The 24,907-nt window shown below is 47.8% G+C and overlaps 1 protein-coding gene across 3 annotated transcripts in view; it reads right to left on the bottom strand.

Annotated features, from left to right (window-relative positions):
• The window catches only part of Anxa6 (annexin A6), a 44,670-nt gene extending 20,919 nt beyond the window's left edge, over positions 1–23,751 (bottom strand). For 2 of the 3 annotated variants that reach the window (XM_090321099.1, XM_090321101.1), the window contains exons 1-7: positions 23,647–23,751; positions 14,517–14,556; positions 4,853–4,943; positions 3,553–3,647; positions 3,034–3,147; positions 1,795–1,885; positions 610–689 (exon numbers count right to left, since the gene is read on the bottom strand). In XM_090321099.1, coding sequence (XP_090177225.1) covers positions 610–689; positions 1,795–1,885; positions 3,034–3,147; positions 3,553–3,647; positions 4,853–4,943; positions 14,517–14,534 — 489 coding nt within the window. In that variant the 5' untranslated portion in view covers positions 14,535–14,556; positions 23,647–23,751. Of the gene's footprint in view, positions 1–609; positions 690–1,794; positions 1,886–3,033; positions 3,148–3,552; positions 3,648–4,852; positions 4,944–14,516; positions 14,557–23,599; positions 23,622–23,646 lie in introns of those variants that run through there. The other variant, XM_090321100.1, reaches the window with a different exon arrangement.
• Positions 23,752–24,907: the final 1,156 nt, after the last annotated feature.

Genomic DNA, 24,907 nt, shown 5'->3' with positions numbered 1-24,907 from the left:
TAGGTCAGAGTGCAGGGCCCCAAAGGTGCAGATGCTTCTGTTGCAACTACTGCCCTGCTCAAGGCCTGAGCCCCATTTGATTGAGGATACCGAGGAACAGGAAGCTGCTTCAAAGGAACCAAACCGGGTCCTTGCTTTCTGGGACAGAGGGTGTGTAGCGGGCCGGCCTAGCCCAAGGCTGCACCTTACTTCTCCATATTGTGCATTTCTGAGACTAAGCAAGAGACAGAGCATGCACTTGTGGGAGGGTGGAGGGGCAGCATCTCTGGTTCCAAGTACAAGAGTAAGGAACCCTATCTTCCCACCACACACACCCTAGTACTGCACCTGTCAACAAAAGGTTGAGATCCCACTTCTCCACTCTTGACCACTGCCTTGGCTGCTTCTTACCATGGGATGTGGGTTGTTATGGTAATGGGAAGAGGAGAACTGGGGGAAAAGTCCTGTAAAGTGCATTAGAGACACGAGTGGGACAGAAGTGGACAGAGGGGACAGAAGCGGTTTGATTTATAGATCATGCTTCCGAGAGGTACTGACTTTGGAGCTAAACTTTCACCATCATGATTCCTGTCCCCACAGGCACTGTGGATCAAAGAGCCCTGGACCCACCTGGAGCAAGACAATGAGCATCTTCTGAAAGTGGCCGGAAGTGTCACCGATAATGTCAGACTCCAGGTCTCGCTCATAGGCTGCAGGAGATATACAAACACTAGCCTCATCCCCAGAGGACCCCAGGATTCTTGCTGTTCACCCCAACACACACACACACACACACACACACACACACACACACACACACACGTACACACGTGCTTAGGTATTTGTCATAAGTCCCCAAACCCATATACATGGAAAGACTCAGGGATGTTACTAATATGATGTTAAAACAAAACGAAACAAAACAGGGGACCTATCTTCTAGCCCTGGTACCATCTTCTTCTACCTGGTCAATTCTATCTATTCACTCATTTCAGGTCTTTCTAAAGGGCCAAGGGAAACAGCCTTTGTGCCCATCTCTGTTGGCACTGGCATAACCCTCTACTTGTCACTGGACTCAAAAGCATCTCTCTCTCTGCCTCCAGGACACTGGGTGACTCTGACCTGCCCTCCCCCTTTTGAGGTTCATTTCGGTCTCAGGGACTTTGCACTTGTCTTGGCCACAGCAGTCTGTCTGTCTTTCTTTCTTTCTTTCTTTTTTTGTGCTGGTACTAGAACTTGAATTCAGTGCCTCAAGCCCTCAGTCTCTTTTTTGACCAAGCTAGTACTCTTACTACTTGAGCCACAGCTCTACTTCTGCCTTTTTGGCTAATTGGAGATTTAAGAATCTCACAGACTTTCTCGCCCAGGATGTCCTTGAACTAGGATTCTCAGATCTCAGTCTCCTGAGGATCTAGGATTACAGGTATGAGCAACAGCAATTGACTTGCGCCACTCTTCACATGGGCATTCCCTGATCTTAGTCCTCTCCCATCAAAGTGTGTCTCTTGTGTGTCTCCATAACCCTCAGACACACAGTGACACTGTCCAGTTTATCTGGTGACACACCCATGGTATATCTCTATCGTTATCTCCCTCGTGTGTCCCTAAGTTCTAGGTGGTAGACTACAGAGGCTTTACCCACTAGCACATCCTAAACCTTACATATACTTCACACCCTATGCAGAGTACTTATTAGATGGATCTATGGGCAGATGGGTGGCACCAGGGGGTGTGGCTAGTCTCCATGGCTCCGCCCCACAGCCATCTTCATTTCACATGCAAAGATCCTGAGCTCGGATTACCTGCCCAGCTTACCATCTTTGTACGCTGCCACCAACTGGTGGATCTGTTCATTGGTCCGGGAAGCCAAGATCTCAATGAGGCATTTCTCATCTGTGCCAGCTCCCTAGACAAGAGGAGTAACTTGAGGGTGGAGGATCCTATGGTGGCCTGGACTGCAATAGCTTAGCAATGGAGACGCTGCCCTGACATTCAAGACATGGGTTCTAGTCCCGTTTCTATCAGCAGCTTGCTCTTGCAACCACTGTGTGTGTGTATATGTGTATGTGTGTGTATGTGTGTGTGTGTGTGTGTGTGTGTGTGTGTGTGCGTGCGTGTGTGTGTGTGTGTGTGTGCGCGTGCGTGTGTGTGTTTGTGCTGGTCCTGGGGCGTGAACTCAGGGTCTAGACACTGTCCCTGAGCTTTAGAGATACAAGTCTCATAGGCTTTCCTGCCTGGGCTGGCTGGCTTTGAACTAATTCTCAGATTTCAGCCTCCTGAGTACCTCAGATTGTAGGCATGAGTCAGTTTCACCCAGCTTCTTAAAGGCAATCTTGCTGGGTACTGGTGGCTCACATCTGTCATTCTAGGTACTCAGGTGGCTGAGATCTCAGGATCACAATTCAAAGCCAGGAAAGCCCATGAAACTCTTACCTCCAATTAAACAGCAAAAGGGTGGTAAATGGAAGTGTGGCTCCAATGATAGAAACCAGTATAAATAAGATATAAAAAAGAGAGAGGGAGGGAAAAAAAAGAGACTTTTCCTGGGTCTCAGTTTTCAGATCTGCTCTTAGACTTAGTGGCTCAGGTAGGCTATAAGAAAGGCTGAGGACATGGTAAGCTCACACGGCTGCTGTATCTGCTTATGAAATGCATTCATGTTGATAACCCCAATGGCAGCAGTGGCCACGCCACTGTATCTGCCAAGTGCAAGATCTAAACCAAGGGCTTTTATTTACAGATCCTGCAAGAGAGCATCCCAGCCTTGACATGACATTTTCCTGGCAGATAGCGTGAACGTACCACTCCCAGACCCTCTTGCCTTCTTCCATCCGATCATGACTCCATGTTCCTATCTGCTAAATCTACCCCGTTTCTAGGCTTGACATGATCTTCTCATCTCACGTCTCTGAAATCTGTGTCTAAACTCCCCCAGACATCATCTCAGGCCCAATGGGCCTGGGGTTTTCCCCTGATGACATTGTCTTTGTTTCGAATCCTCCATTACCCATGCTCCTGTCCTTAGACCCCAAACTCATGCACGAGCTTAATTACCGAGATGGCATCTTTGATTTCCTTGGCATCGCAGTAGGCAAGTGGCCTCATCAGACCCACGATGAGCCGCTCAAACTTCCCCGTCAGTTCATACTTCAAGTCTGCAATGAGGTCCTGAGGGTTGGGAGGATCAGTGGTCAGGCACAGGTGTGGACAGCGAGGCCTTAGGTGACAGGCACCAAGTCACCTCTTGCAGGTATTACACTGCTATAATCCTCGAGAGCCAGCCTCAGTGACTCACCCCCAGTTATTCAGCAAATGGGCTGTGCAGGTTCACACACTCCCCATCCGTGACTGCTTCCCTGTCTACCATGCTTCTCTCTTGTTCCACAATCTGGACCTTCCCAGCAGAGCCTTAACACCAGCACAGAGCCCCATTTATAGCAGGAAGAGAGAAAGCCAGGGCAGTATCCGAGGCAGAAGGGCCAGTGTCGGGGGGCTGACCCAAAGAATCTGCTCGAACACATAGGTGTGTGACAGCCCACTCTCACCCCAGCTGCCTTTGCTTGCCATGGTTACCTTGCCATAAAGAGACTTATAGCTCTGGTGGATGTCCTGTCTCTGCCTGTTGCTCCGGGAGGTGATAAGCTCCAGTATGGCCTCCTTGTCACTGCCTGGAAGAGGGGAGATGATCATGGTTAGCCCACGCCACCTCCAGGAAGCCCATTCAGGATGCTTGCTTGTCTTAGCACTGGGTCTATAGAGATCTATTAGGTCCTCATTGAACAGGGTTATAGGAGGCCAGGTGTGATCTAGTGGTAGAATGCTTGCCTAGCATGCACGAAGCCCTGCGTTTGATTCTATTGTACCACAATGGGACAAAAAAAAAAAGAAAGAAAAGAAAAGAAATCCCAGGTGTCAGCCAGGGGCCAGTGGTGGCTCACGGCTAATCACCCAACCTACTCAGGAGGTTGAGATCTGAGAATCAAGGTTTGAAGCTAGCCCAGGTGGGAAAAGTTCCTGAGACATTTATCTCCAAGGAATTACAAAAAATATGTTGGAAGTGGAGCTCAAACGGTAGAATGTTAGCCTTAAGCAAAAGCAGCTCATGGATAGCACCTAGACACACAGTTCCAGCCCTAGAACTAGCAAAAGAGCAAAGAAATCCCAGGTCTCTAAAGAACAAGCAATAAGTACCAAAGTCAGGGTAACGACCACCCCGAGCAAAGGTAAGGAGAGCTATTGGGAGAGGCCTGTTACACCAACGAGGCCTCAATATCCCGGAAACTGGGGAGGGGTAGAATAGGTTCTATGAAAAAGGCTTCCATTATTCTTCTTTTGTTGTTTAGTTTTTGTTTTTGGTCCATCATGGAGCTTGAACTCTGGGCCTGGCTGCTGTCCCTGAGCTCTTCAACTCAAGGTTAGCACTTTACCATTTTGAGCCACAGTACCAGTTCCAATTTTCTGGTGGTTCACTGGAGATAAGAGTCTCATGGACTTTCGTGACCAGGTTGACTTTGAACCATGATCCTCAGATCTCAGCCTCCTGAGTAGCTAGGATTATAGTTATGAGCCACCAGCACCCTGCCAATATTGTTTATGATTTCTTGTTGGCTCCAGATGTTTATTATTATTATTATCAGTAGTGGTAGTCGTATGAATAAGGCTAGGGGGTGCAGCTCGATGGTAGAGAAAGCTGGTTATGTGCACAAGGTGCTGGACTCGATTCCTAGCATCACATGCAGCTGAAAAAACACAGGACATTCCACCCCCTCACGCCCTTTCCCACCAGTGGGAACAGGCTCTGGGCTCTGCCCACATTTCTCTGGAGTGAAGCCTCCTTCCTGCAGAACCCACTGTCTGGGGGCTTGGCACTCACCAAAGCCCTTCATGGCGGTGTACAGGGCCTCAGCATCCTGATTGGGATCGAAGTCTGGGAAGTCGTGAACAGAACCCCTGTACCTGGCACCCTGTGGAAAGAAAAGGTTGAGGATAACTGACTTTGACCTTGGGTCTGGACTGCTGGAACAAATCTAGGCTGAGCTCCTTTTCCCCTGGTAAAACCAAGTACTGAGCTAGGTAAGATGGCTTACAACTGTAATCTAGCTACTCAGGAGGCAGAGATAGGAGGATCAAAGTTCAAAGCTGACCCTGGCAAAAGTAGGCAACTCTATTTGAAAGCAAGTTTAAATAAATAAATAAGTAATTAAATAAAGAGTATGAAGCTTGGCGCTCATCCTTGCCTTTAATCCTAGCTACTCAGGAAGCTGAGACCTGACGATTACAATTCTATGCCAGACTGGGCAGGAAAGTCCAGTCCATGAACTTTCCTCCCACCCCTTCCAGTTTTCTGGTGGTTAATTGAAGATAAGAGCCTCCTGGACTTTCCTGCTTGGGTTGGCTTTGAAATGCAATCCCCAGATCTCAGCTTCCTGAGGAGCTAGGATTACAGGTTTGAGCTACCAGCATCCAGCTTCAGTGAACCTCTTATCTCCAATTAACCACCAAAAAACCAGAAGTAGAGTTGTGGCTCAAAGTAGTTGAGCGGTAGCCCTGAGTAACAGCACCCAGGCCCTGATTTTGAACCTCATGACTGACAACACAACAAAAAAGACTACTGAGGGAGAGACACAGATAGACTTCCAGGTGCCTCAATTTTAAACTCTAATACCACTAAAAAAGCAAAACAAAACAAATGAAACACACACACACACACACACACACACACACACACACACACACACACACTCTGTTCATATAACCCCAGGGAAAGCTTAGGTAAATCTCTTGATCTTACTCCAGCTTACTCAAGGGACTGTGCCATTTCTCCATGTAGGGTAGTATGGCCAAGACCCACAGCCCTGATACCCCCCAGGAAAGAGTGACTGAAAAATATGAAATCTCCCCATAATGATGAGAAATATGAAATCTCTCCATAATGTAATAGTAACCAATAGTAACCACACAACACAAACATCTTACTTAAGAAATCCAAAGTCTTAGAAGAATGGTCTTTAGAATAGTGCAAGTAGCTGCAGTTTATACAATGGGCTGAAAAACAGCCAACAGGACGTGCAGTTTGAGTTGGTTCGAGTCAGTAAAACTGTATACCTTATGAACCTGAATAAGAGGAGGAAATTCCCGGAATAAAACAATAATATATGGCCAGAAACAAGACATACAGTCAACTGCCTGTTTAACCAAGTGGAAAATTCAATAAACCCCTAGCTGAGTCTTACCTAATGTGATTATAATCAATCATTACTCTGTAACTATGCTTCTGCTTCTGTAACCTGCTTCAGCCACCCATAAATATCCCCCTCTCCCCAGCCTAGGCGCGCAAGTCTCCTAGGAGATCTTGTTGCCCCCGGGTTCCCAAATAAACCTCTTGCTGATTGCATCCGACTGTGTGGACTCGCTGTTCCTTGGGAAGGGGGCTCCGTCTAAAAGACGCCCCGCTGAGTCGGGAGTCTAACATTTGGAGGCCCCAGCGAGATAGGAGACCCCCACCCAGGGACCACCGACCCACCTTCGGGAGGTAAGCTGGCCAGCAAATTTCTGTTGTCTTTTGTGTGTCTTGTCTTATGTTAAGAGTATTTCTGGAATCTGTGACTCGGCCGTGTCAATCTGTATCTGGCGGACCCGTGGAGGAGCTGACGAGCTCGTACTCCCGACCGCAGCCTCCGGGAGACGTCCCGGAAGGTGTCTGGGGTCAGATTTCTGACCCATCTGGTTTCGGGGCTTCGCCCCGGTCTGTGGACTCTCTAGTCCGTCTGGTTTCGGGGCTTCGCCCCGGTCTGTTTTCGAGGCTTTGCCTCGGTCTGAGGACTCTCTAGTCCGTCTGGTAGGGGAGACTCCGAGCTCCCCCTCGAACGCCCTTCCCCTTTCGGTTTTGCACCGAAGCCGCGCTGCGAAGTGTGTTGTCCTTTGTGTCTGTTTAATTGTTGTGTTTATGGTGACAGGACTGGGACTGATTATTAATATGGGACAGTCTGTGACTGCTGCCATGTATGCCATCAAAGTTTGGGGTACTTAAAGGTCTCTGCTTCTGTCTTGTTTTGTGAGGTGTTTTTTTGTTGTCTGGTTTTGTTTTCAAAATTGGTACCAGTCTTAAATATGGATCCTTGCAATTTTTGTGTGTGTATTCTGGGCAGTTGTAACAAGCCCTAGAAAAATAAATCACTGCTAAGTTGCCTTGTAAAAAGTTTTGTTCTGAACCTGGTTCTCACTTGCAAGAGTAAAATTGGCAAAGCTCTCTTGACACAAACTTCCGGAAAATGAACGGCCGATATTAATTTTGCGCGCTTTAAGATCTTTGAGTATGAATGTGTGAATGAGTGAGTGAACATGTTCAAGGTTAAATTGTCAGCATGCTGTATAAAACAATGGATAAACTTATACTTGAAACAAAAAAGCAATTGGGTAAATCTAAGTCTAAACTTCAAGAAAATTATTAGGTTAAAATGTTTTACAATGTCTTAAAGGGTAATTGCATTGTTTTAAAGAGAAACTGGTAAAAAGTATTTTTCTAAAGTAGAAAAAGTATTTTCTAAATGAAATTTGCATTAATAATTTGATATTGAAGTGCATAGAGCTGTTTACATTGTAAACATTGTATCCTGTTTAACCCAGAGGTATTAGGGAATTTGGAATCTATTCCTTTAAGTTAAAGTTTGGAGATAAATATTAGAAATTAAAATGTAAATTTATTTATTAATGTCAGAGACTTTACCTATCTTTCAAAACTGTCTAGGTAATCGAATGCTAAGAGAAAGGATGGGAAAACTTAGGATACCATCTTTGGGGGTGAGAGGTGAGCTGGCAAAAGTGCAGCCTTGGGTAAATAAGCTGGAATGAAGGCTGTTCACTTAACCTGGTCAGGTGGACTGAGATCCACATCTTCGCTCTTTTTCTTTGCAGACTGACACTGAAAATCTGATGGTAAAATCTGGGTAATATAATTAGTATTTTAAAAGGAATAAATATTTAAAAATTTATCTCTGTATAATTTGGGTTCATGCTACTGCATTGCAATTGGATGTATTCTAGAAAAAGCAGGAAACTAAATCCAGATTTAGACTTTTGGTGCACTGATGATGTTTACAGTTCTTGCATTGAGGAAAAACTTATTTGAGTTTAAACTGTTGCTGGAGTTTTGAAACCTGGAAACAAAGGGAGTTCCTTGAGCCCTTAAAGATTTTTCAAATGCACATAAAGGCTAAAGTGTTAATTGTTTAAGCAAATATCAGTAAAAGTTTTAAAGAATATTGGAAATGGGTTTCTGAACAAAGTTTGAAATTAAAGTTGTCCTAAATGTTTGTTTCAAGAAAAAAAGAAAACAAGAAAAATTAGGACTACCAAATTGGTTGCTTAATTGCTATTTCAGCTTATTCTTGCAAGTTACTCTATAGCAATCTCCAGCAGGCCCATGGAGAAGGACAGCAGATCCTCATTCAGATGTCAATTTGGCCCTCACCAAGTTCCAGGTAAGCTCATGCTTAGAGACTATTTCTGAGTTGACCACCTTGTTGCTTCTAATTGGAGTAAAGTGGCCTTTGTAGGACTCACTGATCTGAAAGCCGCAGTTTTGAGCCAGCCCGGGCAAGGCAAAGTCCCTGTGAGACTGTGGTGTCTAATCTGTCAGAGTGCTATTGAAAGTTGCTTTGGAGCTTAAAGTGGCAGAGTGCAAGCCTTGAGCTGCAGAGCTGAGGAGCGGCACTCAGGCCCTGAGTTTGGGACTTAGAAGTGGCAGGGTGTTAGCCTTGAGCTGGAGAGCTGAGAGACAGCACCCAGACCCTGAGTTCAAGTCCAGCAACCAACAAAGTAAAATGCCAATGGGACATTTATTCCTGTGTGGAGAGACACTACTGGGACAATGAAGCATCCAGATGCAGTAAGCCACAGCTTGGATGGCAGAGGTGGTGTCAGATCCTAGAGTCATTTGTGCTTGGCCATTCAAAATTAATCAGAGCCGGGAGGTCATAGAATAGTTTGTAAGCATGCCTTACTAATGCCCATGCCTTTCATACCTGGGCAGGAACTTGTCAATCATCTGTGATAGAGAATAGTTTAAAATCCTGAGTAAAGTTTGATTTGACACCAGCCACAAATTCAGGGTGAATGTGATGCTTGCGTCCCCATTATCTGTTTAGATCTGGCAACTGAAGCATAGAGTGCAGGGATTAAGTTCCCCAGAAAATCAGGAAAATGCCTTTGCAAATGGGTGCTAAGTAAGCTACACTGTTGTAGCCAAAGAAAAAGTTTGTGCAGTTGTTAAATACTTTATATGACCTCCAATTTGGAGTAGAATATATGTAATCTTGACAACCTCTTGGTAAAATAGGCTAAGTTTTTAGGGTCCCTGGCTAGGTATAGAGACAACGCCCCTAAGTCAGCCTGAAAAAGTTATAGAAGATGGATCGTCGCCCATCAGTCCTCTTTAGATAAAGGGACCAAAAAGTTGTTTCTTAAAAATTAAAACAGCATAAGTTAGAGGCATGGAAAAAAATAGTAGTAACAAATTAACAAATGTGCAAGAGTGGAGACTGCACTTGTGGGGAATGGCTACAGTTTCGAGTCTTCTGTGCCTGTCTAGAGAGTGCTAAGCCTTGTTCAATCTGGTTACTAAAAGTTGTCACCCTGGTATTACTTTGGATTCTCAACCCTATACTGTCTTAAAAACCAACGGGTGCCAGCCTGCAAAAATGAGTGTGCTCGGGTAAAGCAACTAGAAAAGCATTGGGAAAATTCACCAGAGTCAGGCCTTAGGTTAGGCTTCTTTAGAAATTTTGCAGGCGACCCAGCAGGAGGTGTGACATTCCATTGGAGCTGCTGTGCTGCCGGATTCAACCACCACCTCACAGTTGTTTCCTGAGAGGACTGGAACTAAACTCTTGGGGATGGGACCCAACCTGATTTGACAGAAATGGAGAGCGGAAGGCAGGGGCAGCTGTTACCACGGAGACTGAGGTAATTTGGGCTGGAGGACTGCCCCCTGGAACATCGGCCCAGAGAGCAGAGCTTATTGCCCTAACCAAGGCCCTCCGAATGGCAGAAGGTAAAAAACTTAACGTCTACACAGACAGCCGGTGTGCCTTTGCAACCGCCCATATACATGGGGAAATCTATAGAAAAAGGGGTATTGACATCGGAAAAAAAGGACATTAAAAATAAGGCTGAAATTATAGCCTTATTGACTGCATTATTCTTGCCCAAGAGACTAAGCATTATCCATTGTCCTGGCCACCAGAAGGGAGAGTCACTGGAGGCACGAGGCAACCGCCTAGCTGACAGGGCGGCCCGGGAGGCAGTGTCACAGGAGACCCCACAAGCACAAATCCTCCCAATGGCGGAGAAATCGCCCCGCAGTCCTCCTCCACTCCCGTATAGCCCGGAGGACATTGAGTGCCTTAAGAAAATGGGGGCGGCCTATAATTCCAAGCAGAAACTATGGATTTTTGATGGAAAAACAGTATGGCCCAAAAAGTGGACTCTTGAACTTATAACTAACTTGCATACCCTCACACACTTAAGTAAAAATAAAATAAAAACCCTCTTAGACCGGGAAAAAAATTCTGGCTATCTCCTGGGAAAGGATAAAGCCCTACAGCAAGTGGCCAATCAATGTTCTGCGTGTGCTAGGGTAAATGCAGGACGGACTAAAATTGGACTTGGAACCAGAGTGAGAGGACACCGCCCAGGTGTTCATTGGGAAATTGACTTTACAGAAATTAAACCTGGACAATATGGCTACAAATATTTTATTCATAAAAGCGGCTACCACCGACAACTCTGCCGATCAGACACCAGAATGGTGGTTTGTGTGCTACTTTAAAAGAGAAATGCTGTTTTTTATGCAGACCAGACAGGAATTGTACGGAAAACTATGAGTAAACTTAGGGAAAGACTAGCAGAAAAAGAAAAGAAATTCCATTCCCAACAAGGTTGGTTTAAAAACTGGTTTAATCAATCCCCCTGGTGTGCAACTCTGTTATCCACTATAGCAGGACCACTCATTATACTCATTCTAATTCTCACCTTGGGTCCCTGTATCCTAAATAGACTAGTCCAATTTGTAAAAAATCGATTAACTGTAGTACAAGCCTTAGTGCTCACTCAACAGTATCAGCAACTTAAGGAAAAAGAGACCACTCTCGTTAAATAAAGGATTTCATTCGACCCATAAGAAAATGGGGGATGAAAAATATGAAATCTCCCCATAATGATGAGAAATATGAAATCTCTCCATAATGTAATAGTAACCAATAGTAACCACACAACACAAACATCTTACTTAAGAAATCCAAAGTCTTAGAAGAATGGTCTTTAGAATAGTGCAAGTAGCTGCAGTTTATACAATGGGCTGAAAAACAGCCAACAGGACGTGCAGTTTGAGTTGGTTCGAGTCAGTAAAACTGTATACCTTATGAACCTGAATAAGAGGAGGAAATTCCCGGAATAAAACAATAATATATGGCCAGAAACAAGACATACAGTCAACTGCCTGTTTAACCAAGTGGAAAATTCAATAAACCCCTAGCTGAGTCTTACCTAATGTGATTATAATCAATCATTACTCTGTAACTATGCTTCTGCTTCTGTAACCTGCTTCAGCCACCCATAAATATCCCCCTCTCCCCAGCCTAGGCGCGCAAGTCTCCTAGGAGATCTTGTTGCCCCCGGGTTCCCAAATAAACCTCTTGCTGATTGCATCCGACTGTGTGGACTCGCTGTTCCTTGGGAAGGGGGCTCCGTCTAAAAGACGCCCCGCTGAGTCGGGAGTCTAACATGACAAAAATGTGGCTGGTTGGAAGGAGATGGAAATGACCCTGTAAGATCAACCAGAACATGTCTTCTTTTATTTCCATGCACTCACAGTTCAAAAGTCCTTCGCCCTGCACTAGTGATTATTTTAGCAGCTGCTTTAAACAAGGAGCAGCTAAGCCTAGAGAAACAAAGCCAGAGAGGTGAAACCACTTTAAAAAAGAAGCCACAAAGATCCCAGATCTCAGCCCTGTCCCACACAAGGCTTGCAGCCACCAATTTAACTCAGGTGATTCAGAGAAACCCTCAGGTTCAATATAGAAATTAAGGGCCATCTGTCTCTGTGGAGTAAACCAAGCCAGTGAACCAGCATCTAAGGACAAGCTGGCAAAGTCCACAGAAGCCAAGAGAGGTGACTGAGAACCAAGGGATCTCAGACATCAGATCTGAACCTGAATGCACAATGGGCTGGTTCACAGAGGAGTCAGGCACCTGAGAGTCAGCCATGGCACTGAGAAAACAGGGTCCAGGAGGGCAGCAGAGAGCTGCAGATATAGAATTTGATCTGGGCCAGGCCCCCACACAGGGGCTTAATATAATGAAGAGAGGGAGAGAATATCTTCAGTCTTTTCTGAACTCCTAGCTCCAGAGAGAGACAGGAAGGGAAGGAGGGAGTGAGGGGGGCAGAAAAAGAAAGAGAGAGAGAGAACAAATCCCAATGAAGGCTGGGCACCAGTGGCCTGTGATCCTAGCTACTCAGGAGGCTGAGATCTGAGGCTCATGGTTCAAAGCCAGCCAAGGCACGAAAGTCCATGTGACCCTTATCTTCAATGAACCACCAGAAAATGGGCAGTGGCTCTGTGGTTCAAAGTGGCAGGACACTAGCCTTTTAGCTGAAGAGCTCAGGGTTGGCACCAGGCCCAGAGTTCAAGCCCCATGACCATCACCACAACCATCACCCAACAACAAAGAAAACGAACAAAGAAAAGAAAAAAAAAATCAATAAGGGAATGTGGCTTAGTGGTAGAGCACTTGCCTAACAGGCATGAAGCTCTGGGTTTCCAGTACCACATACACAGAGAGAGGTGGAAATGGTGCTGTGGCTCAATTGGTAGAGTACTAGCCTTGAACTGAGCTGCTCAGGGACAGTATCCAGGCCCACAGTTCAAGCCCCATGACTGACAAAACAAAACAAAACTAAGAAAAAAAAAAAAAAGCATGTAACAATGATCTCAGATAGAAGCAAAGTAATGAGAGAAAAAGCCAGGGCCAAGTTCTGCCTGGGGGATGGTGGAGGCAGCTTCAAGGATCTCTGGGCCAAGTAGCTGGGGGAAGGGAGGGCAGCTGACTCATAGGCTGCACTTTCAAGGAGCAAGGGCCTGCTGTTTGGTTTATGTCTGCAGAGGCTGGCTCCTCTGAGGCACGCATGTGCAGGCGCAGGGCTGCTATTTAAAGCTCTGACAAGGTGGGTGGACTAGAAAGTGACACAGTCTTCTTCCCACCGTCCACAAATCCCCGTAACCCAAACAGGCCCTGGACAGGGAAGGAAGGAGTAACAGGCCAGACACCAGATGATGGCACTTCGCTGGGGAACTTGCTTTGCCCCGTGCCAAAGGTCCTCAGGCTTTACTCGGCCCTGACAGACAATCTGATCTAGGGACCCAGGGAAGACACTCACGTGCTGTCACCAAGAATTCGTGGTCAGGAAGACAACAAATGTCTGCTCTGGAACTTGACATCTAACCCTTCAATAAATGATCTCGCCAGAGCTGTTACTAGAATTCCCCACGCTCAGTCACTGGGCATGGGGTCGAGCTTCTAAGTGTTGGTCACATTTAGAGTCACAGAGACAAGACAATCTTCTAGGCACAGAGTTCTCCCTGGCAGTCTTCCTCGCCCCCACAATGTGGGTTGGCATCTCAGAGCACTCCCCACGTAGTTGGCTGGACTTCTCCTTGGCTAAACCTGCTCCAATGCCTGTCCTGTCTCTGGCAGAAAGGATCTTGGCTGCAGGTACCCGTGGTGGAGGGAGGCGAGAGGGATAAGGGACTTTCCACCTGAAATATTCAGCTTTTTTTTTGAGCTTTTTTTTTTTCTTTTTCTTCAAGGCTAGCTCTCTACCATTTGAGCCACAACACCACTTCCAGCTTTTTTTTCTGTGTGTGTGGTATGGAGGAATCGAACTGAGGGCTTTGTGCATGGTAGGCAAGCAATCTACCACCAGGCCACACTCCTGGCTCTTTTGTCCTGCTCTTAAAGTAGTTTAGTTCCTCACTGCATTTCAACCCAAAGCCTCCCTTGCTTGCTTCCTTCGTTCCTTTGTACCTTCCCACTAGTCATTTTCCTTTCTGGGGAACCAGTCTTGGGCTATAACAGCTCCAGTGGGATCTACTGGCTCTGAAAGAGGGCCAGTCAAGGAGAACACATCTGGTAACTCCCCCTGAAAGCACTGGGAGTCAGCTTCTCAGACAGAATAAAGATGCTGACAGAATAAAGATGCTGACAGAATAAAGATGCTGATGACCAGCATGTGAGGAAAAACCCATCCAAGAATCAAGCCACCCAGAGAAAGCACATCCCTCAAAGTAGACTCCCAACTAACGTTTTCATCCCCTGGATCCAGCTAGACCTGAAGTCCCATGCTTGTCAGTCACACGGGCCAATATACATGCATCCTGTTGAAAGATTTTGCTAAAGGGGTTTCTGCAGCAGGCTTAATGATGGCAAGGAGATTCTAGGACCAGGAAAGAAGCACAGCCTTCAACACGGAGAGCTCTTACCTGTGCTTGCTTGGCCATGGTCTTTGTTCAGCAGAAGCCACTGTGGAGAGAGAACAGAGTCATGAGACCTCCATGTCATCCCTCTGTATTTCCCTCCCCATTCCCTGTTTGCCAGCTTGCCAGCTTTCAGCTGCCCCCAGCTCTCCAGGTTACAGCACCTATGAGGTTCAGCTTGAGCCAGAGCCTGTTTGTTTTTGCCAGTCCTGGGACTTGCACTCAGGGACTGGACGCTCTCCTGGAGCTTACTAAAGCTCCAGGCTAGCGCTCTACCACTTTGTGCCACAATGCCAATTCCAGTTTCCTGGTGGTTCATTGGAGATAAGAATCCCAAGGACTTTCCTGCCAGAGCTGGCTTTGAACTGTGACCCTCACATCTCAGCCTCCTGAGTAGCTAGGATTATAAAAGCATGAGCCACTGGCTCCTGGCCAGACACCCTTCTATCCAGGGAAAAGAAACTAAGACTAAGCAACCCAATGTGTGCTCCAAGGTCAAACACTTGAGTCACCAATTCAACCACCAGGGTCCAGAGCCCATTCAATGTGCACCATGGCTGGTGCACATTCTCTCAGTCACCACACAGCCAGCTGCAGTTTAGGGATTCCCCGGCTACAGCTGTTGGGCTCCCAGTAGCCTCTTTCTAAGGTAATAGTCCAGTCAGAGCCAGGGAATATTATTACCCATCATCCATGCCCAGCCAGTCACTCTGGAGATCCGGCAGTAATAGGCAGGCTATAGTAAGGGGCAGGGGGAATGACGGGTACAATCTTGGTCCCATCTGTGGCACACACAGCTCAGAGTGATTGACAGGAAGGGATAGAAATGACAGGATGCGGAGAACTCAAGTTCTGGGCCTGAGGTCACAGTGAAGATTAGATTTTTCTAAATACGATAAGGCCTTGCAGGCAGGGGAATACTGAACACACAAAATAAGGGACATGCTAGAAAAGGCTGCAAATTCAGCTTAGTGGTAGAATGCTTGCCTAGCATATATGAAGCCCTGGGTTTGATTCCTTAGTACCACATACACAGAAAAAGCGAAAACTGGTGCTGTGACTCAAGTGGTTGAGTGTTAGCCTTGAGCAAAAGAAGCTCAGGGACAAGGCCCATATCCTGAATTCAAGCACCAGAACTGTCAAGAAAAGAAGACTAAGAAGCTGGACGCTGGTGGTTCATATTTGTAATTCTAGCTACTCAGAAGGCTGAGTGAGATCTGAAGACCAGTCAGCTTAGGCAGACTCTTATCTCCAATCAACAACAACAACAACAACAAAGCCAGAAGTATAGGCATGACTTGACTTAGTAGATCACCAGCCCTTGAATACAAAAGCCAAGCAAGAGGGTGAGGCTCAGAGTTCAAGTCCAAGGACCGATACAAAATCAGATCCGTTTCAATTGGTTTCATTGTTCTATAAGGGGCAATTCAGGGAAGGCAAAAAATTCCAGTTAACAACCCTGCCCTCTGTTTGGCATGGCAGAAAGCACCTAAACCTGGATCTGACCTTTGTTTTGTCACTTGTTACATATGTGACCCACAGGGTTATTGTCTACTTTGGGGTTCAAGGTTCTGTGGAGTATAAACATGGGATTTTCACTGGGGTTGGTAAAGGGCATCAGCAACACACTTTCAGGAGCTGGTATAAAGCCCTTGTCCTTGGCTCATGTGCCTGCATCATCTGCATACACATTTCTCCAAGTGAACAGGACAGTTATCAGATAGGGCATGGAGTGAAGGGCAGAGGGCAGGGGACAGAGGTCCCGTGGTCTTGGGCAGTTCCGCTGGGCTCAGTTGGGCCCCTCTGTCCTATTTAGCTTAGCTCTGTGCAGTTCAAGTTTGAGAAAAACCCTGTTGTTGCTCTGGCAACCAGGGGCCCTCTGCTGCAAATGTGAAATGCTCACCAGGAAATGGAAACTGAAGCCCCCCCAGCCCCCCCTCACAGAGAGACGGGAGCTGACATCCTCTCCAGGATTGGGCTGGACGCCAGCTAAGGGATTCCCCAGACCTGGGGTGGTAAGATCAGAGGGTAAGGAAATTCCAAGGCCATGAGAGAGGTTGAATGAAGCCCTGGCTGCCCTCTGACACCAGAGAGGGAAGGAATTACACCCGATCACCTACCTGCACCATTGGGCTCTTTTTCTTCGGCTTGGTTGCTAGAAACTATGGTAGCTGGCTGCCACCCAGGCCCCATCTGGATGAGAACTCCTTTCCAAAAAGAGGAGGCTCACAGGAGGGGCCTCCAGGCCATTGGAGAAATGGGGCCTCTTTTGAGTGCCTACGTGGAAAGCAAGCTTCTCCCCCGAGAGAGGGGTTCAGACTGTGGTTCAGAGCCAACCTTCTAGTACATTCCATAGCCCCTCTGGGAGCTGATCACACCAAGCATTTACAATTGCTTCTGGCTCTCTGAGGGCCTTGGAGTCTTTCCAGAACAACCAGGACCATATGTCTCACACTGGCTGAATATTTCATATCCAAAGTTCTAGAATCATAGGAGGCCGGAAAGGATCTATCCCCTTACCCATCACCAGTCAGTCTCTCAGGCATCTGAGAGGTGCCTCAGGGAAGAAACGTGACTCACCAGGGCTCAGCCAGCACCCAATGGCCTGGTTGAACAATCCCAGACCAAAAAGGTTTCTACATAGCTAGGGCAAAGAGACATGTCAAGAAAATTGGGTTTCTAGCCTACCCTATGAATCAGACAATCTAGGTTCACTCTCGGGGCCTCAGCATGTTCATCTATAAAATGGGGACAATATCTCCACTTCCTCTTTGGGAAGACCCACAGTGGACACCTGAGGTTTTTAGAGATATTATAAAAGACAACTAGCCAGGCACCAGTGGCTCATGCCTATAATCCCAGCTACTCAGGAGGCTGGGATCTGAGGATCGAGGTTCAAAGCTAGCCAGGGCACAAAAGTCTGTGAGATTCTTATCTCCAATGAATCACCAGAAAACGGGAAGTGGCGCTGTGGTTCAAAGTGGTAGAGCCCTAGCCTTGAGCTGAAGAGCTTAGGGACAGCACCCAGGCCCAGAGTTCAAGCCCCATGACAGAGAGAGAGAGAGAGGGGTGGGGTGGGGGGGAGGGAGAGAGAGGGAGAGAGGGAGAGAGGGAGAGGGAGAGAGGGAGAGGGAGAGGGAGAGAGGGAGGGAGAGAGAGAGGGAGAGAGAGAGGGAGAGAGAGAGGGAGAGAGAGAGGGAGAGAGAGAGGGAGAGAAAGAGGGAGAGAGGGAGGGAGGGAGAGAGAGAGGGAGAACTTAAAAAATGCTTTTGCTGCCAGTGGCTCACACCTATAATCTCAGCAACTTGGTAGGTCTGAGTTCTGAGGAATCATGCATGGTTCAAGTGATTGTTAGCCTTGAGTGAAAAAGCTAAGGAGTGCCCAGGCTCTGAGACTGATTAAATGGTTCTGGGGGGAGATTTGGTTTTGATAATTTTTAAAAACTTTTCTGGGTGATTCTGATATGTGGTCAGGTGAGAGCCACTGCAGGATGCAACAGCCACTTCTTCCAGCAGTAATTTCCCCCTCCTTGGAACTCCCACAAAGCTCTGAAACCATCTTCATTTGATTGACTTAGATCAGTATTGGAGTCCATTAGTGCTATTGGATGGAAGTTGCTGGCCTCCCTGAACTGTGTGTGTGTGTGTGGGGGGGGAGGATCCATATTTCAAGGGAATAATCAGTGGGCAGAGCTCCTGCTCTTGAGTTCAAACCCCACACTGCCAACAATTAAAAAAAATAAAATAAAAAGTCCAACTTGGGGGTTGGGTATATAGTTTATCAGCAGAGTGCTTGTCTAGCATACACAAAGCCCTCGGTTCAATTCCTCAGCATCACACAAACAAAAAGCAGGAAGTGGTGCTGTGGCTTGAGTAACAGAATGCTAGCCTTGAGCAAAAAGAAGTTCAGGGACAGTGCTCAGGCCCTGAGTTCACGCCCCAGGATTGGCACCAATAAATAAATAAATAAATAAATAAATAAATGAAAGAAAAAGAAAAAAAAAGTCTAACTCGAAAAAAACCCCTGGAAACAGCTAACTGCAGTCTTCCATGGTTGTTGAGCTATTATAGTTTAGATAACTAACTGCTGGTATGTGAAGTAATTCTAATGCCAGCACACAGTCTTCTCTCTCCAGAGGGTGGAAAAACCAGTTTTGCTTCTAGTGACATTTCTCTCAGTAAAAGAGATCACTGATCTGGGTTTAGAGCTGGTTATTGACATCTGCCTGGTGTTGGTATAGACTAATGCTTAGGATAAAATCTTTAGCACAAGATCATCTTTATATAGGTATGGATCCTGATTTTTGTCCCTTTGGGGGAAATTATTAGTTATACTGTCCATGTATCTTTGCTGTTATCCACTGGAGGTTCAATACCTACTCACAGTCAAGTCCATGAGGCATTGAAAAATTATCAGGTGACATGTACTAAGCTATCTTTGGTGACACCTGGAAAAGTCACAGAATTTTTTTTTTTAAGGTACATTTAGCCATGCTATGTTTTATTCTTCTTTCTATGATTTCTATGGCCAGGAGAGATAAATAAGTCAAGAATTTTTGTATTTTGCCCAACTGTGTGAAGAACATTACTAATTAACCTGAGATCTACTTTTCAGATGATACCTATTGAACAAATCAGACTCACTCACAGAATATGAGGATTGAATGGAAAATGAGACAGATAAGGTCTCTCTATAAGGCTGGGCAGTCTAATGGAACAGGCTGCAAATTATTTTTGGATTTTAGAAACCACTAGTAACAAGATTGAAGATTTATTACAATTAACAGAAAAGTATTTTAAAAAATAAGGTAGTAAAGGTAAAGGTACACATAAGAGCTGGGTGCCAGTGGTTCATGCCTGTAATCTTACTTAGGAGACTGAGATCTGAGGATCACTATTTGAAGCTAGCTGAGGGTGGGAAAGTCCCTGAGATTCTTGATCTCCAGTTAACCACCCAAAAGCCAAACAAATGGAGCTATGGTTCAACTGGTAGAGCACTTACCTTCAGGGGAAAAAAAAAATCTGATGGTTTCTACCTGTATCTCCCAGAAGATCAAGATCACCCTCCAAGAGTACACCCCACTCCATTTTGGATTATAAAATCTAGATCCTGGGGGCCGGGGGTTTGGCCTAATGGTAGAGTGCTTGCCTAGCATGCACGAAGATCCGGGTTTGATTCCTCGGTACCACATACGTAGCAAAAAGCCGGAAGTGGTGCTAAGGCTCAAGTGGTAGAGTGCTAGCCTTGAGAAAGTCCAAGGACAGTGCTCAAGCCCTGAGCCCAAGCCCAGGACTGGCAAAAAAAAAAAAAATCTAGATTCTTCCAGGTAACAGAATGCTTGCCCAGCATGCATGAGGCCCTAGGGCTCCATTCCTGGCACATACACACAAAAACAAATGAAGCTAACAAATGAAACCAACTAGATCCTTTCTTCTTTCCTTTTCTGAAGGTTCCCCTCCAGGAGCTAAAATTAATGGAGCCTGGGGAAATGCCATCCTGGCCTTGGGCCTGGACCTCCCCCCCTGCTGTAGGCACTCAGGTTTCTTAGAGAGCAGGCTATCCTCTCCTGACCCAGAACCATTGATCCCAGCCTGGACAAGGCCCCAGGAGTTCTTCTGGCTGCCTCACTGTTGGAAATAGTCTGACCTGGGTTTGAATCCCAGTTTGGGTGACATGGGATATGACCAGCAAAGCCTTGAGGTTCACACTCCATCCTAACTAATGGAGATAGAAACTGAAGGTTCTCTTTGCAGTATAGAGGCCCTGGATCCACACATTTTACCACTTGGTACCTAGCTCACATGCAAAGTAGGGATAGAAGTATCATCTCCCCCAGGGAGTCCCAGTGACTCATAGCCTGCAATCCTAGCTACTCAGGGAGGCTGCGATCTGAGGATCAGATCAGCCAAAGGGGAAAGTCCCAGTGCAGGGAAAAGTCCAGTGTGACCCTTATCTCGAATTGATCACCAAAAAGCCAGAAGTAAAGGTGTGACTTAAGTGGTAGCCTTGAGTGAAAAAAAGCCAAGCAAGAGCAAATGGCCCTTCAAGCCCCAGTACCGGAATGGCATGTGTGCACGCAGTCCCTCCCCAACTTCCCCCACCAAAACATTTCCACCCTGAAGAGTTATGGTGGGAATGGAAAGACATGTGCATAGAAGGGATATGGAAGATTTCACTTCTTTCCATGGTATTAATGGTACTTCCATATCAAGGGTTCAGGCAGGAGTTGGTCAAGCTGTAAGGGCTCAGGTAATACCTATGGCCATTACATTCAGACAAAACCTTAAAGGGCATCAGAACCCCAGCCAAAGAGGAAAACTGAGGCTCAGGTAGCTTGCTTCCTCCAGCACCACACCCTTCTGAGGTTACAATGGCAGTACCTGCTTCTCTTTTAGGGCACAGTTTACTAGGCATTTTCATATCTGCCATCTCATCTTGTCACCTCAGGAAAGTACCAGTCTTATTCGTGTGTGCGCGCACACACACACACACCATTATTGGGGTTTGAACTCAATGCTTCAAGCTCTTGCTTGGCTTTTTTTTCTTAAGGCTGGTGTGCTACCACTTGAGCCACATATCCACTTCCAGCTTTTTTTTTTTTTTTTTTTTGCCAGTCCAGGGCCTGAGCACTGTCGTTGGACTTTCTCAAGGTTAGAGCTCTACCACTTGAACCTCAGCACCACTTCCAGCTTTTTTCTATGTATGTGGTACCGAGGAATCGAACCCGGGTCTTCGTGCATGCTAGGCAAGCACTTTAACCACTAGGCCAAACTCCCAGCCCCCCCCCTTTTTTAAAACTGGTTAATTGCGGGGGGGGGGGCGGGGGCGAAGTCTCAGGGATTTTTCTACCCAAGCTGGCTTTGAACTGGGATTCCAGAGCGTGCTCTCTCTCGCTCGCTCTCTCTCGCGCGCTCTCTCTCTCTCTCTCTCTCTCTCTCTCTCTCTCTCTCTCTCTCTCTCTCTCTCTCTCTCTCTCTCTCTCTCTCTCGAGCTAGTAGCCTCAAGAGATCTGAGGTTCACAGAACCTTTGTTCCCAAGGACAGCCATCCCTCCTTACAGCCAGGCTCTCTGGGGACTTCTCAGACCAGGAAGAGGGAAAAAAAAAAAAAAAAGCCAGGGAATGTGGTTGGATAAGACAAGCCTTGTGTCTCTCAGATGAGGAGCTCGAGATGTCCTTCTCTACTCTCTCACATTTCCTGTGGGCGTGGGGAGCATGCTCAGAAATCAGTGCGAAGACCACATCCTCAACCAGGTTCCCCACCCAGGAAATCATCTAAATGAGACTGGGTGCAGCTGGACACCACTGGGATTCCTCAGAAAATGCCAGAGGCTGGCAGACCTAAACCTAGGCATTCATCCCACCCATCCAGAGTGAAAGGAAGTGGGTGGAGCAGGGTAAGTGGGTAAAGCACCCAGAGGATTGGGTGCAGACAGGGTCTGGAGCTGAGCTGAGGCCGGGCTCCCTCTAGGGTGGTGCAGTGCAGATCTTCCAGCCCTGGGCAGCTACCCAGCACTGCAGAAGTCCCACCCCCCACCCTGCTCAAGGGTCTGGCCTTCCTTGGGCAGTGCTTTCCTCCACCCTCACCTACATCCTGCCCCAGCAACAGCTGTGGCACCTGCGCTGAAACCACGGATGCCTGAAGGCAGCAGAAACAAAGGGTAGGAAGCAAGGGAGATGGATGAGAGACAGCCACAGCTGCAGAGAGGAGGGAGGGGGAGATGGAGGCTTGGGGCCTCCGCCTCTAGCTCAGTCCTGCCCCACCCAACTCCCAGAAGTCTAAATCTTCAAACAGCTGAACGCTTGTAGGCAAGCACTGACTGACTGCAGCCAGCTCAGCAGACTCTTGCCTTGGGGCCCAGGGGGAAACACCATCTAAGGCCCCCAGCCAGCAAGAGCTGCAACCTAGCTTTCCACACCCCAGGGCAGTCTTCTTTTTAGGAGACTGGACTTGGGGAGGGGCGGGGTGGAAAGTCAGGGTCCACAGGGCATAGAAAGGTGGCAGACACTGTTGGGGCTAAGCTGGTTAGGCCATCCAGTCTAGCTGGGAGGGACAATTTCAGAGTGTACTTTGGGGAGAGGGGAGCGGAGGGGGAGGAAGGAGGACAGATTTGGGGGCAAAACCAGAGTCCTTTCACAAACCCTGCAGCCATATGTCCAAATTTGGATATGTTTTGGAAGACCCACCAGAGTTTAAACAAAAGGAAGGGGAGGGAGGGAGGAAATGGGGACAGAGCACTGCTCCCAAAGGACCCTCCTCCCCCTTCCCTTTCTCCTTCCAGGGTCTCCAATGGTGGCCCAGACACTCCAAAACTGTAATCAAGGATCCCAAACCTGTAATGGGGTCCTGTCACCGGACAAACCCCTCTGCACCGAAACAATGGCTGGAGTTATCAGCTGAGCACTTGGGAGAAAGAAATGGAGGATCAGAGAGGGAAAGCCACTAGCCTCAAGGTCACCCAGCAAGTGGGGGATGAAGCTGGGGTTTCATAGGATTATTTTTGCAAGGGACCCCCAGCCCCCACAAGACTCTGATCTTTTGGGGGAAGGCACAGACTGTGCGGGTCAGGTGAAGGAGAGCGAAAGGTGGGGTCCTTGTCCCCCTCCTAGGGCCCTTGGAGGCTCCTTCATCCGGAAGCGTGGCCGAAGCGCCCCGGGGTAGGGGGTAGATACAAGCAGAGGGCCCTTCCTCCGACGGCGACACAGGCCATGTGCTGTCCCTTCTCACGCTCAGTCTCGACCTCAGTCACATGCATCCCTTAGGGTCCTTACACCCACGTCCAGCGCTCCCAGCCCCCAGGCCTTCTTAGTCCCCACCCTCCAAGTTAGGCCCTTCTGGATCACGAGCAGCGGGGCGCACAGCCCTGTGCCCCAGCCCCGGGCTCCGGCCACACCCTCAGCAAAGCTGGGTTTCCCCCCTCGGTGTCCCTCTCTTCCCCACCTCCTCCAGCAGGGGCGCGGTCTGCCATTCCGCCCGGCAGCCCTAGATTTGCGCCCTGCGCTCCAGGGACCACTCCGGGTCATTGCGCCCCTCCCCAAGCCCAGAGTGGAAGGGCACCGATCTGGCGACATGGAGACCTCTGTAACTCACCCCGCGCCCCTGGAGGCCCTGGATGGGGACCCCGATGGCCCACTCACCGCGCGGTGGAGCCTCCGTTAGCGGGCAGGAGGACGGCCGGACGGAGGGACGGAGAAACGCGCACCACAAAGGACGCCCTGGACGCCAAGCGCGCTGGTCGCGGCCCCGTTAGCTGAGCAGCTGCAGCCACGGCGCAGTGAGGGGGCGGGGCCGACCCTGGACGCTGGGCACGTGATGAGCGGAGGCCAATCCCGTTCGGCCGCGCGAGACCCCGCCCCTCTGCCCAGCCACGCCCCTCCCCACCCCACCCCTGAGCCTTCACTTTGGGAATCTCAGAATGTCACGGAAGGCTTGAGACACGTCAGGGGAACCTCCGTCAATTTTCTGCCCTTCAGACACCGGATCGAGAGAGGAAAGGGGATGTGGCCAAGGCCCTCCAACCCCTCACCCCCTCCCCCAACCCAGATTTCCAAAGCCCAGCGCTTCGTTTGAGAAACTGAAAAGCCAAGTTTGCCAAAATTGAGGTCAAGCATCTTATTTGACTGATCAGGTTTCCTGCCTCAACAGCCCCATCAGGTCCCCTTTCCAGGAGGAGCGCTTCAGGAATGGAACATGAGGGAGACCCCAGTGAAAATGGAGGTGTGCTCTCCTTATGCATCATGGTAATGATTGCTATTTAATGAAAACTTTATTGGTTTTTTGTATGTTTTTCAAGTTTCTTTTTTCCCTTTTTCTTTTATTAATGAACACTTTCTATGAGCAAAGCCCTTATGTAACATCTTACATGCAATGTCACACCTAATCCTCACAACTCTTTGAATGCATATTTACTACGTGCTAGGCACTATTCTCTGTGTGTGTGTGTGTACATGCATGTGCATATATACTTGCACACTAGTACTGGGGGCTTGAACTCAGTCCTGGGTGCTATCCCTTAGCTCCCTCATCATACACACACACACACACACACACACACACACACACACACACACACACACACACTAGGTTGGTGCTATACCACTTGCACAAACCTAGTTCCAGCTTTTGGGTGGTTTATCAGAGATAAGTGTGTCATAGACTTTCTTGCCTGGGCTGGCTCCAAACTCAGATCTTCAGATCTCAGGCTCCTAAGTAGCTAGGACTACAGAGGCACTATTCTGAGACTTGTAGAGACAAAGATCTGTTCTCTCATTGAGTCTGCCTGCCAGCAGAGAAGGAAATAGATAAGTGGTAAATAAATATGCCAGTGCTGTGGGGGGAAAAATAGGCAAAGCGAGGGGAAAAGGAGCAGGCAGATATACAGCATTATGGGGGGCTTTG

The sequence above is a fragment of the Megascapheus bottae genome, chromosome 29, assembly GCF_031878675.1.
Source record: "Megascapheus bottae isolate mThoBot1 chromosome 29, mThoBot2.hap1, whole genome shotgun sequence".
NCBI classification, from domain to species: Eukaryota; Metazoa; Chordata; class Mammalia; order Rodentia; family Geomyidae; genus Megascapheus; species Megascapheus bottae.
This window is presented reverse-complemented; position numbering and strand designations above follow the sequence as displayed.